The sequence below is a fragment of the Larus michahellis genome, chromosome 3, assembly GCF_964199755.1.
Source record: "Larus michahellis chromosome 3, bLarMic1.1, whole genome shotgun sequence".
NCBI lineage: Eukaryota > Metazoa > Chordata > Aves > Charadriiformes > Laridae > Larus > Larus michahellis.
In genome coordinates, this window is record NC_133898.1 from 111,934,526 (window position 1) to 111,949,694 (window position 15,169).

The 15,169-nt window shown below is 35.8% G+C and overlaps 1 protein-coding gene across 2 annotated transcripts in view; it reads right to left on the reverse strand.

The window, feature by feature from the left end:
• EIPR1 (EARP complex and GARP complex interacting protein 1) overlaps nucleotides 1–15,169 on the reverse strand; it is an 88,978-nt gene that overhangs the window by 67,051 nt on the left and 6,758 nt on the right. For both annotated transcript variants that reach the window (XM_074581771.1, XM_074581769.1), the window contains exons 2-3: nucleotides 12,416–12,499; nucleotides 8,062–8,194 (exon numbers count right to left, since the gene is read on the reverse strand). In XM_074581771.1, the coding sequence (XP_074437872.1) occupies nucleotides 8,062–8,194; nucleotides 12,416–12,499 (217 nt within the window). The remainder of the gene's footprint in view (nucleotides 1–8,061; nucleotides 8,195–12,415; nucleotides 12,500–15,169) is intronic.

Sequence of the window (15,169 nt, forward strand, 5' to 3'; positions counted from 1 at the left end):
TATCTCAGAGCAATGCATAAATCTGAGGTTTTATTCTATTTATCCTATTCTAGGATATAATGAAAGCTATATTCAGGTTCTGCAAAGAATAAAGTAGAAACTACTGGATTAAAGGTTCCCGTTATATTTATAAAAAATATTTTAGAATGATAGTTTTCCCCAAACACATCATCATGAGTATTCACCCTCTTTACTGAATATTCTGCTGTGCAGAGACCAAATCCAAGTCATTCAGGAAGAAGCCATCCATTGCTAGCAAACTGGCATGGCTGCAAAACTCTCCATATGGCCTACAGAAAAATCCCTCTTCGTTCCCCATTCCTTTAATGACGTAGCTGAAATTTACTTTCTATAGCACTTCCTAAGTCCTCAGAAAATAGTTTATCTCCATTTTAACATATCCTAAAATGACAGGTGAGAGGAGGGATGTATAAACAGGTGGGCAGATTAAAATGAAGTTCTATCTGAAACAAAGTACAAGCAAGACACAAATGCACACCCACAAAAGACACGTACAATCTGTACCTACCACAGCGCATCCACTTCACTTTTCAAACATCTTATGACAGTGTGCTATATACTGGACTGACAAAGAGGGCATCATTCAGAAATTGACATATTTCCAAATATTCCCCAACTTCATCTTAACTCAGGAATCCCACTTTTTTCAGCCAACCCTAGAGCTGAGGCTTCCGTCACCTACTTTACATACAAAAATACATACACTGTAGTCTGTTGGCATTTCTCCCTGCCTCAGAACACAATTAAAAGTCCATTCAAATGGCTTTCCTGTTTCCCCTCCTGTAGCCTGAAACTCCAGCAATACCAAGACTTCATATGAATCATATTCTAACAGGGTCTAGGGCTTTGTCAGGATTTCATTCTTCTAGATCCCAAGTGACTCTACTGTAGTGTGATCTATAGGGTTTTGGCATTTCATCTCATCACAATGAAAAATTTATCCTAGCGTAGGCTAGGATGCTCTTTTGAATAGTGAAGCAAGGCTTCTTTCAAATTTTAAGTAGCAATACACAGGTGACATGATTTTCCCCATAGCAGGTGAATAGAGCTCTTGGATAGCTACCAACTTGCACATTGGAGGACTAATTTATCTCCATTTTTAAACTTATTATTATATTTCGCGTGTCATTATTCTCATTGGTTTATATCATTATTTGGAGGGTACATTCTTGACCCTCACCCCACCCCATCATTATTCTTTTCTGATATTTAAAAGTGCATTTCTACTAAGATGCTATAATCTACTTAATTACTTTGTCACCTTTCTTATTCCCTTTTTTAAAAGTGTCACTCCTGTCACATTTTAATTTAAAGAAAGTAAAAAATGAATAGTCAACTGACTACACTAGTCAGAATAGCAAAAAAGAAGGAAGGTGTAAAGCTCCTAGAATAGTTCTGACAGGGATTTTCCAGTAAATACAGCGTTCTCCATTTTATTTCTAGGCCACTGTGAAGAAAATTGCTTGGTTTCTGCTTCACTGAACATCACTTTAAGATATTCATAAATATCAGAAGCAAATAATTGCATCTAAGTTTTCAGAGATTGAACATTAACCAATTAAAATGTAACTGTAGCAGTCTAGCTTATTACCACTTTTATCATCAACCAAAACCCTCTGTACATTGTACCCTTCTCTCAACAATCCATCCCTTTACCTTTAAAAAAAAAAAAAAACAAAACAAACCACTAATCTATATCATACTGCACTTTAACAATCTAATTTAACTTCTAAAGCTAGAAGACTACCAAACTAATTTTTCCCCTTAATTCTTACCTACTTTAAAGCTGTCATTAACAATCTTACCCCATTCAAGAAAAAAAATCCCACCCTCTATTTTAATTCAGTTGTCTTGCCGCAGTAGAGGGGAAAAAATGATGCATCAATATGTCACAAAACTGACTAACAGTGGATAAATTCATCTAGATATCTCAAGTATTAATTTTACAAAGCCTTCTTCCCCTGTCCCCAAGATTTTAACCCTTTTTTCCCCCTCTTATACCTAACTTCTTTCAAGTATTTATGTGGGTTTTTTCGCCCCTCAGGTAGGGAATCTGGGATAACATACAGCATTCCTAATTCTTACAATGCTCACAATACCAAATAGCTGCTAAACACATTTGAAAAAACAAGTTACTTCACAGTGCAATGACTGCCTGAAATAGGTAGCTCATGCGTCAGGTTTATTTATTTATTTGTTTTAAAACATGGATCTCAAGAATCCAATTATGTTACTAAAACACGGGAAAGCCTCTAGGTTCACAGGTTGCTGCGCTGGTATATCCCCCTCCACCACCATAAAGTTTTTTTAGAAACCCCTACGAAGTCAAATTTATTTATTAAAATGGAGATTCAAAATTAATCTTATGAAGTGTTACCTGTTACTAAATCGGTTTTAACATTTTACTAAAAAAAAAAAAACATTTAAAGTTTTATCATGATTTGGCTACATCCGGACTACCATTTGAAGATGGGAAAAGCAATTTTTAATGGCAAAGGTGGCAAATGACAAAAAGCAGAAAAACCACATCACCTCTGAGAAAACGCTGTGTACATTAGAAGTGTCTAGTACAGGCAAGTACTATGTTCCCAGCATAGTAAATTTCTGATCTTTGCTGAAAGTTAGGCAAGAATAAACGTAACTGGTAAGCCTATCACTTGATAATAAAAATTATCTTCCTGTAACATCAGTAATAATAGTATAAAATTCCTTAAGTGATACATCCATCATTGGCGAGAGGGGGGACCACTATAGTTAAGACAGGAACTGAGCAGAATGAGTTTTCCCTTTGCAATTATGCAATTTTTGTAAATCAGTATTTTTACCGTGTATGCATGAGAAGGGGTGGAAAAGCTGTTGCACAATTTTGTCTTTATATTAAGACAAAATAGCGTAGAAAATGGAATTTCCGGTTAATATGCAAAGATGTATTTGTCCCAATGCTATTTGAACCAGTATTATTCTTGTTAATATCACCATCCAGAATGAAAAGATACAAGGCTTTAACAATGATGCAATGCCAAAAACCAGAAATCAAAGTAGTACGTATAGATGCTAACAAGAAGAGTTTTCCTGAGTTTTAGCTTAAGAAAGGAAGTGGGTTTTTTTCCTTTTTAAAGCCTACTTATATAACGATACTAGTAAAATATCTTGAACAAAAGAATACAGAGCAGGATTTTAATTAACTTTATTCTTTAGAGAACATGGTTCCCACACTGCATATTCAGCAAAAATTTAAAGTTCTCAAGAAGTCACAGAGAAAAAGAAAGTTATCTAAACCACCTTACATTACCTTTTAGGGAAGTTACTGTTCTTGAAAGCATAAAAATTTAAAGAGATTGAAGAATCAATATGCCAGTAAGTAGTAAATATTATGATGGCCTTTGACTCGTTCAGGCAGTAGCTCTTATTTGACCTGTCAGCCAAAAATAAGAACAGAGAGTCTGTTTCCAATTGTTGAAATACACTGTATTTGACACTGTCATGGTTTCAGCTGGGATGGAGTTAACTTTCTTGCTAGCAACTGGTGTAGTGCTATGTCTTGGATTTGGACCAATAAATGGTGTTGATAGCACACTGGTGGGTTTGATTGCTGCTAAGCAGTCAAGGCCTTTTCTGCTCCTCACACCGCCCCACCAGCAGGGGCTGGGAGGGCACAAGAAGTTGGGAGGAGACACAGCTGACCCCAGTTGACCCAAGCGATATTCTGTACCATGTGACATCATGCTCAGTATATAAAGCTGGTGGAAAGAGGAGGAAGGGGGGGAAACATTCAGAGTGGTGATGTTTGTCTTCCCAAGTAATCCTCAGGCATGATGGAGCCCTGCTCGTCTGGAGATGGCTGAACACCTGCCTGCCCATGGGAAGCAGTGAATAAATTCCTTGTTTTGCTTTGCTTGTGTCGCTTTTCTGTCTTTAAACTGTCTTTATCTCAACCTACGAGTTTTTTCTCACTTTTACTCTTCTGATTCTCTCCCCCATCCCAACTTCAGGGGGGCAAGTGAGCAGCTGCAGGGTTCTAGTTTCCAGCTGGTGTTAAACCACAACAGGCACTTTTGACAGATCTTGCCTAGAGTTTCTCAAAAATAAAAGCTCATCTCAAAATGACGACTGGATTGTGGTCACTTGCAAGTTTAGCTATTTATGGGGAAAAAAACCCCTGAGTTTATCAGAAGTCAGCCCCTGAAAAAAAAAAAAATCAAGTGGACAAAAGGAAATTAATTTTCACTGACATGGAAGCCTTGCCATTACGACTCACGAACACATGACTTTCCTCTTCAATAGGTGTACCAATAATAATAACCTACATTTGAAGTTCTACCTCCTTATGCCTCTTTCACTTATATGTGTTAAAGACAAATAAAAAGATTCCACATATCCACAAAGCAGGAAAAAATAATAATTTGTAAATCCCCCAGAGAGTTACAGGGGCAAACTGATTCTACATGATTATTACTCCTTTTGAAGGAGGTTTCCTACTTGTATGATTCAGGAAAAAAAGCCTTATAACTATGACTTTGCAAGCAGACACTGTATATACATCAAGGGGAAAAAAAAACCCCTATGTATATACATATCCACACACCTGAAAAACAGCTTCAGATATGTAAAATCCCAAATCATCATGCCCAGAAGTAGCTAAAATGCCTTCTTGGAAGAAATAAAAAAAAAAAAAAAAAAGAATTAAAAATACAAACATAGGAACTTCCCCATCCATGAACATCTTTCAACTTTTAAGAGTCCCTACATCAATTCAAGGCCTCCATCAACCAGAACAGTAAAAACTTCCAAACACAATTACATCAGCATCCTTCTCAAACACACACAGAGGGCTTACAACTTTCCACTTGATTCTCGACCCCACAAATAACCTACTGTTAGCAGCATGAATATGAGTATCCTTCTCCCTCATGCAATTCTTAGCACTCATCAGAAATTAACAAAAATCTTTGCGTATTACTTTATTTTGCTTTTATCCCTAAAAGAGAAAAACAGAAGTAAATAACATCAGATCCCTTGTATTTCGAAACATATAGCAAGACTGCTAGCATCATCTCTGACTTTTTGAGGCAGCAGTATTAACTGTCAAGTAGTTAATTAAGTAAAAAAGAGTTTGAATGTCTCCATAACATTACAGGGGATGATATCAACTGGATACTGCAGAAAGATTTTTCACTGTATTTTAAAATATGCAATTAAAAAAAAAGGAAGAGTAGCTAAAAGCTGGGGAAAGTATGTTTAAAAAGAAATCTTGTATCTTGCATAAGTCATCTCTAGAAAAAAAATTAACCTGTGGTTTGAAGAATAGCAAATCCAGACGACAGAAGCACTAAACCAATCAAACAAATTATTCAGGAATCAATATTTTTTCTGTATTAGTAGCTGCAAAATGCTTTTAAAAAGTTAATCGAGACTCAAAATCTCTCTTCAAAGTAGATACACAGTATTACTCTTTCAATTCAACCATTGTTACAAACCCTATTATATACATTATTCCTATTTGAAAGGCATACTTCTCTCAGACAAAACACACAGAACAGGAGAGCTGTGAAAAAAGTGCTCTGGTTTTTTTTGCACCTACTACTTTTTTTTTTTCCCCCATGAAGTAACATAAGACTTTATTCATACCTTGGTTATGCTAACTATCTGTAAGTGTGAGAAAGTAAAAGAAGACTCAGCATCTCTCCCAATATAAAAGAGGAAATTTCAAAGTTGTTTTTTTTGTTGTGTGGGTTTTGATTTTTTTTTTTTTTGAGTGCTTCACCCTATTCCATTAGCTTACTTCAATGAGCTATGAAATGCAAAATGTACATGATTCCACTTTTCCTCAATGCCATATTTCACCACTTATTTAAGCGACTTCAAAAATAGCTATTAATAATTAACACACATCACATTTCTTCAATCTCCCAGTTTCAACAACAGTCCAGATTTGCCAGAAGTACTGGGCTCTGACACAAGAGATGGTCAAAATACCTACGACTTCCTGACAGCATCATCTCATTTGACTGGTACTTCAATGAGGAAAATAGTTAAGAGTCTTTTTAAAATAACTAAATAAATGCAATACATAAGAGCTTTAAAGGTTTTGATTGCTTAATTTGGTTGCATTACTACTTGAAATAAGTTGCCTGCTAAACTCAGTATTCCTTATCATTAGAACCCCATGCTGTGTGCTTTCTGTTCTATACGTTGCTATTTAGAGTCATCAATAATCATTTAAGAATCCAATCTTGTTTTCTGCAGAAAGTTTATGGCTGATGATTCTAAATGAAGATGCATGAAGTACAAACAATAAAGCTTAATCTTCAGAAAATGAGTAAGCTAAATGTAGAACATAAAGAAGCTGGAAAAGAAAACATGCATATGAATTAATAGGTCCAATAATGGAAATCAAGAAGTTAAGAGTGTTTGGACAGAAGCTCAATTCCAGAAATCTCAATAAGCTCTCTCCCAAAGAAAATTTTCAATTAATATGCATATTGCTATAAGGAATTTCTATAATGTGCTATAAGGAACATAAAACTTAAATATAGGCCTTTTTGAGAAAAGAGTATAAAATTATTTGGTTTCACCATACTTTCTAGAACAATACTTGAGCTCAAAAATAGATACAAATTGAATAAATTAAAACTGGTTAGCATTAAATGGTACATTACATACATGAAATACTGGACTTGATAAGCTGTCTTGCATCACCTTGTTGTTCAGTTATGTAGGGAAAAAGAGGTAAATTCTTTAAAATGTTTCATGCTATTCCACACAGCACAATATTCTTTAAGGAAAAAAAAAATTGCAATCAACTCATAAATGCTAGAGAAAGAAACTTGTTTTGGTTTTCTTTACACGAGACTTCAGACAACTTTCTCAGATTCTCCTCTGCAACTAGCTAGAAAATTACTAAGATGACTTCAGAATTTCAGGACTGATTACTGATTTCTCATTTTCTCCATGGATCACTGGCAAGGTGAGGAATTTAAATCCAGCAAGTCAACCAGAGAGTAAAAAGTAATCAAAAAACAGCCCAATACCATTTCAGTACTCTCTCAGTCAAAGTACCCACAATCATTTTCAGTTTAGAAAAAAGGAAAAGCTCTTTATTACTCTACTTATCTTCTATAATTGCCTTTAAAAGATTCACTTAAGATTTGGGAAAGAAATTCAAATTTTAGCACTTTCATTTCAATCCAAAAGATCTAGGAGAACCGAGCAACCCTGGAGCCTTCTCTCTAACATAGCCACAAGATTGGGCAGCAGAAATTCACGTCTCTGCAGCTGTCCACAGACGCAAGAAGTCTGAAACTCACTGCCTTATTCTTATATTGGATTGTATTTCCTGAAAGAATGGTCTAATATTTACTAGAAGAAATAATATTTATACCAATTGACAGCAGAGATTTCTTCCTTGACAGAGAGAAAAAGTACTCCCTTCCCCAAGTAACGCAAGTGGATTTTTCAAGCCTCATGACAGAAAGTCTTCACACCTGCCTCACCTAAGAAAAGCAGAGCTCCTTAATCTCAATGGCTGTACACTTAGTGTCAGGTTACACAAGGAACGTTACTACTGTTTCTGATGAGATATTTAGATAAGAACTTACTCTGTGCTCATATCTGCATTAAACATATGACAAATAACATTGTATATAAACTTCAGCTGCAATTTTAAAGAGAGCTTGATGCTGACATGATGCTGTTTCGAAAGACATTTACTTCCACTTTCAAAAGCAAACATATAAAACAATAAAAAGAATGAAGCCTAAAATAACAGGAATATATTTTATTTGCCATGCCTTGCATTAATCAGGCAAGCAATACTTTTATTTTGCTGCTTTTCTTGACATGAATGCAAAAGTAGACTTCTAACCAAAATGACCTAAGGATATGAGACAAATGAGGTACAGGTAAAGGCACATTTCTGAAAAATGCTTGTGTTGACAATTCCAATTTAAAGTGTTTATACACAGCTAGATGTTCAATCTTTGCACATTCAAAAAATATTGAAACACTTAAACAAGTTTATCATGGTTAGAAAGGACTCACTTTTATTGTAGCAGGTTGCTAGTACACCTTTATCTGCAGGACTGGTACTAATGTGCCAAATTTCACCCACTTGATGAAGGAGAACGTTTTTGTTTATAATGTTGTTTTCATCATCAAAATCTATGATGTGAATCTGCAAATACAATAAAAGAGAACATTAGGGTTTCAAATGTTTTCCTGTGGGTCTTAATTATACACGAAGACTGCACAGGACAATTTAATGAGAATTTTATAACCGATATCTACTTTAATTAATTGTTATACTAACAATTTAGTACATCATTGATTTCATGCAGGATATACCTGTCTAGAAAAATACAAGCCATTTCCCTGTTTTGAGGAAATACCATGTTTATTCTTCTCATTTTTGCAACTTAAAGCTTGAAGGTTTTCATTTTTCATTTTGTGGCTAATAGTAAGTCAGTCACTCGCATTGCAATTCAACACTTCTTACAGCAATAAACAGAAATAACAACACTACAATCCTTAGTCTAAATGTCTGCACTAATTCTGTATCCACATCATCGAATTCAAACATCCTATGAAGAAAGGAGGGGAGAGAGGGAAATGACTCTCATTTGAAACAAATACTCTAAACCTCATTAAGAAACTTTGAGAGTTCAGCACTCGCATATCTGTACCAATTATAAATTTTTAATACTTTTTATACTATGTGGGGAAAAAAAGTTGAACTGAAAGACTAAGAAAACCAATAATGTTTAAATACATAGAAAAGATTTTTAAATGACATACAGCTAGATTTGCTTTTTGTGTTTTCGATTTTTGTTTGTTGCGGGTTCATTTTTAAATAGGTCTTCATTACTCTCATTTTTCCTCCCTTTTTTTAGTTAGTTGTTTTACTATAGTTGCCTCATAAATCGAAGAAATTGAGAAAGATCCTAGCCTGGCACAACATACAAAACTAATTTTACTTATGGGGCTAATTCCCCTAAGCACAACAGTGAACAAATACATTCTAGAAGATCCACAATTTTTAGAGAACTGTATCCTCATTAACAATTCGTTAGCAAAGTTGGGTGAACAATGAAAAGAAAAAACCTAAAGATATCCTATCATAATGAATTAAGTCTACTGAATTAACTACCAAATCACTGCACACATCTTCGCTACAAAGTATTACAGAAAATTAGTTAGTGCAGCATAGGGATACCATCAATGAGGATACAGAAAACGGTACGTGTAAGTAAGCTAAGTCCACACAGAGAACTTTCTCAACATGACTGCAGTGGAACGGTTAATGATACGTGTCATCATAACTCTTGTGGAACATGATCCTTGTAGAAGACATCTTGTTAGAAGTGACCAGTTTTATTACCAGTAACTAAACAAAGGAGTTACTGACCTGCTTTAATTACATGGGGAAACATTCCCACTGAACACAAGTTTAAGTACTGAGGAAAAAGTAGTGAGATTTGAATGAAAACAAATACCTATTTAGTTCTCCTCAAAATCTGCAGGAATTACTAATTGCAAAGGAAATTACTAAGGAAAGGAGACTTATACTAACCCATTTCAACACAAAATATCTCTTTTTCTTCAATTATGCAATCTCCATAATTGATTTTCTTCTATCAGGCACTCATGGGCAGCTGAGACAGAAGAAGTGTTTTAGTTCGCCCAATGCCCTGCTTTGTGCCTATACAATGCCATGCAATACAGTAAACCATGAAGTCTTTTAGGTTCTAAAACGCACGACTGAAAATAACTTGAAGAGTTACGAGAATGAGAGAGATGAGAAAAGAATAAATGACAATGCATCAAACTAAGAACAGTATAGAAAGCCCCAGTTTAACAAGGAAAGTACTGAGGACAGAAGTTACAAAACTATGCTGTGTAGAACACTGTGCATCAAAGAGAAACTACTTAAACAATTCCCAGCAAGTTATGAGGACCAAATGCCAAGTACTGCAACACCGTTAAAATGTCAAATATTGACAGAATATAAAATCTTACAAACATTTTCCTTTGCTTTTAAATACCAGTATTAATAGCAAAATATTTTCACCAGATCTCCTGTGAATGCCTAAATTGCTTCATACAGCAATAAACTTTAACGAGGCAGAAGCTACTGTGTCAGCTGTACAACTACTGCTCTTTCATTTGCACTATACCTGTCCATGACCAGAAGGGAAGAAATCATGGTGCTGCTTAAGAAACCTCTCACTGTGCAGTGCTTTGTCAAGCACTAGAGGTTGCAAGCCAGCTCGTAAGTTAGGTTAGGTAACTAAAAAAGTTTTTAAGCAAATCTAGAGAACCTAGTGCTGAATGAAGCAATAATGAGTTGCGGCCTAGAGCACTTCATGGGGATTAGCAAGTAGCTGAGAGGAGCTGATGGCCTGAGGCACAGCTAAAGGCCAATAACTCCCAAACATTTGTTAATACCCTAGGAAGCGTCCTGCATTTCTATTATTAATGTTATTTATCAGAAAAAGAAAAGCATACTCAACAGAGCTGAAATATATGTAAATATTTCTAAAACTCGTAGTATATGCCCAATCAACTTACTAAAACAGAACACTTAAATTATTGAAAATCTGCTGGATATCAACTGATAAGTGACAATCGTTATCCAACTACAATTTTGTATCAGGATTAAATTAGTTGAACCAAGATGTAAAAAAAAAAAAACCACATAGAAATCACAGTAGAAAACCACATAATAAACAAATGTCTAAAGAAATCCAAGACAGCACAATCAAAAATATAATTGTGTGTATTTATTCTTAACTAAGTTTGGGTTTGCCACTTTTTTGTTACTGGCCTCAGGTATTACCTGAAATGTAACGAAATGGAATACTCCATCCCCCTTATGCCTTTGAATATTTTTTTCCTTGAGCCTCATCCAGTATTGCCATTGAGTAACAAACTCAAAACCTCAGTGGAAATTGACAGGTCACATCTCCCAGAGCTATGGTTCTGAGTTTGGTTTCTGCAGTCCATTACAGACCAGTTTCAGCACAGTGACCGTATCCATTCTAGGGGCTTCTGTGGCGGGTGTTGGTTCACAGCCAGACTCCCACCTAGCCACTTGCTCTCCTCAAGCAGGGGAGGGGGAGGAAATAGAAAGAATAGGAATGAGAAAGCTCATGGGCTAAGGACAGGGAGATCGCTTACTAATTACTGTTGCAGGCCAAACAGGCTTGACTTGGGTAAAATTAACTCATTTGTTGCCAATTAAAATAAAAATGTAATTACTTTTTTGCTTAGTGGAAAGAAAAGACAAATTTTAAACCAGCACCTCTCCCACCTTTCCCAGTCTTAACTTCGCTCCAGACTCCTCCAACCCCCTTCAAGGGGCACAGCAGGGTGTGAGGCCGTGGTGGTTATGGTCAGCACATAGCGTTTTCCCTCCGATGCTGTTTCCATCTCTCTTCCTCTGTTCCAGTGTGGGGTCTTCATGGGCCATGGTTCCCTCAGGAACATCTGCCTGCTCTGGCACAGGTGCTCCACAGGCTGCAGTGGATACCTGCTCGAGCACAGAGCATTTTCTGTTCCTCCTGACATTGGTCTTACCTCTGTCATTTCCTCTGCTGTTTCTCAGTCTTTGTTCCCTCCTCCTCTTTCCAGCCAGCATTTTCTCCCCTTTCTTAAATATTTTCAGAGGTGCCACCAGGCTGACTGGCTCACTGGAGCCAGCCATGTCTGGCACAGGCAACCCCTGACTTCTCACAGATGCCACCACTGCAGCGCCCCTGCTACCAAAGCCTTACCACCTGCACTTAGTACAGCTTTCCAGTTCTTCTGGCCTCAAGATCTTCTTTCAGTATGAAGGTATTTACTGAAATTTAGTCACACAAAACAAAATTGCTGTGCAACTAAAAGTACTGTACTCTTATCTGCAGAGGAGACAGTACAATAGAAATTGAGCCACAAGAGTCACTCAAATTTTAGTTTAAATTGTTAAACTTATCATCAGAAAGGACACAGCTGATTGCCAACAATTAATAATGAAAAATCCAGTTTATGAAGCTTCACATACACAGAACTGTGCGCGTAGCCAGAGTCCCATTAGAGGCAATCAAGGCTTAAAGACTTTTGTTTTACTTTGCATCCCTGTGGTTTAAAGATGCTCCAGAGAATCTACAGATATAAATTAACAAAAATATGGCAGTTCCTTTACTAAACCAATCTGATTTAGTCATACAATTTAGAAGAGTAATTTAATTTTCAGAAAACACACAGAGTTTTTCACCTACATTTCTTACTGACACCTTTACATTCTACTCACAGAAGTTCAAATTCAACAGGGGGGAAAAAGGAGGAGGAATAATATTGGAATAATGTTTAAAAAAAGAGGAAAAAAGTTATATCTGACATTGTACAGAAAAATTACCTGATTATCATATCTAAGAGACTGCGTTCCAACCAAAAATCTTATTGCATCCGTTTCTGCTGTCTGAGGTGTTAAAGCTCGTGCCTAGGGAAGAAGAAAGTTATTAGAAACGCCCAATTAATACAATTGATTAATTTCAGCAAAAATCTTGAAGCTTACATATCAATTCTCATTTTAAGCATTACATTCTTACAATCTGCAGACTTTCCTGCCTTTATGTCTATTTTGCTTAATACATTTTTAGTGCAGTTTCTCACATTTGTGAGGTGCGTGGAACACACAGGTGCTAAATACATTATCTGGCCTTCACTGTAACAGTGATAACATTCAATATTATAGCAGTTCTTCCAAACTAATTCTCCTTTACCAACTGAAAAAAACTCCTTAGAACAGTGGACAATTCTTAAATACATTAGTTACAATATCCAAGAAAGACGATGTTATCGCAGAAATTTTCAGACTAAAGATGCTCGCATAACACTGAATTCTTTTTCTTGCCATTAACCACCAAGTTGAGAAGAAAGTTAAAAACCAAACTCTTTTTTTTCCACACCAGGCCACTAGAGACAAGAATTGCCTGAATGATAGGAGAAATAATTTGTTAATCACCTATTGAAATTTTGTCATAATCTTATCATTTTGTTGTATTATCGTTAATGCGAACGCTAGGCTCTCTGGGTTGCTTCTTCAACTTGCACCAACCACAGTCTTGGAAGAAGCAAAACAAAACAGTTAAGGGCCATGGGAGACATTGAAGAATAAAGTATAGCTTGAACTAAACCCACAATTGCTAGTTTGCAGTAGTCATTAGTGCAGACTCTCTTGGCTAATTTTGAATAAGTGGGAGGTAAACTAACACTCAAAGGCACTTTTAGCAATTCTAAGCTAACTGTGAGGAATATCCACTACTTTCCATGCAAAAGATACCCTAATAATATTGTTCAATATGAATTTTTTGTCAAAACAGAAAACGAAACCTTTACAATACACATCCTATTTGGCATAAAATAGTTCAGATCTCTTCAGACATTAAAGCCTGTATTGCAAGCAAATACTTCAGAAGAATTACAGGTAACAGTTGAATGGCCCTTCCTACTAGCATGCTACCCTGCTGTGCAGCTAGCTAATGATTACATTCTGGATTCAGGAACATTTGTCTTCAATATAGTCCTGTTTGAAACTTATTTTAAAATTAATATGAGAAAGAAGACTACAAGCTTGGAAGGGAATATTTGAAATCCATTATATCACAATACATAAATTTAGAACAATTTAATTCTAGAATAGCAGCTTGAAGAGATTTGATTTTTCTTAAATACGGCAAAGCAATCCAAGCCCTTGTCTGGCAGTAACAATAAAAACCAACTAATTTTTCAGAATAAGCTCTGAACTTGTACAGAGCAGATACTTCTTATCTTGCATCTGAAATGTGTGAATTAGACAATGTAATATTTTGCTTAAGATTGAACATAGGAAGTTAAAAAATGCAATGAGTTTGGTAAGTATAGGCTAGTAGCATAACATTTATATAAAAAAAACCAACACTAGAGAACATGATTCAGTGAGTAGTTTGTGTTCAAAACATACTCAAATGCAGATCAGAGATCAGTGTGAATCCATCCTGATTTGTTTGTACTCTCCTATTTATGCAGCACTTACCTACAACAAGCCTAGACAGTGCTTCTGATTGACAGAAACAACTAAAGTTCACTGAGAAGATTGCAGAAAAGCTTTTCTTTTGTCTTGAACAGAATTTACATTTGCAGATCTTTGGCAAGAGCTCCTTTTCATTTCCGATATGCTTTCAATTATTTTGAAGAAAACACTAGAAATAAGACAACAGCTATGTATCTCTTTCAATCAAGCAAGCTTCTCTTGTTTCTATAAGTCAAACAGAAGAAGAGACCTCCAGGACCTTCAATAAAATAAATAAAGGGGTTTTTACCCCTTTTAAAGCCTTTTGAGTAAGTCTTATAGTGCTGCTTTCAAAAATGCATTAGGTTAGACACAAAGTGCCCAAAATAAAATTATGTCAATGCATGTTACTCTATCCCTTCTTTAAAATATTTTAAAATTATTTCCCATTTTGCAGAAAAAAAAATAAAAAAAAAGCCCAAGAAAAATATTTAAACATATTTCACAACAAGAAACACACTACTGTTTATTCTCTGTCATAAAAAACTACAATATCCACAGAATACAAGGTTCAAAATCATCAAGTGTTCATAAATCAGGAAGATCTGATTCATGATAGAAATAACAGTACAATGGACTGTTAGTTGTCTCCTGCACAAAGATATGTCTAATTTTGTCTATTTTGAGTTACTTTTAGAGAAACAGAAGTTATTTCAACAGGCTATGAAGACACTGACTAACCCTTGTGAAGAACAACATAACTGACTTTGGAGTGCTGTCGAAATCAAGAAGAGTGCTTTAAGTTTGTCATCTTGTACTGTAATGTGTCAGAGCAGGTTGCAAATAACATCCTTCACAAAAGCCTCCCGCCTCATGACTGCAGCTACTAGATATAATAGACGTTTATTTATGCAATGCAAAGGGCATGCAAAAACCTAGAATACAAGTGTGGCCAATAGCAATATAAAGACAAAGCAGAAGAAACAGCAATCATTGTACCAGAATGCAGAAACAACTAACTGGAGACCTGGCATCATGCCCACGTCTACACCAAGCTCTGTGTGATGCTGGGCAAAGACCACCTTCTATCTTACTGTGACAATTTAGACCATCTGCAGA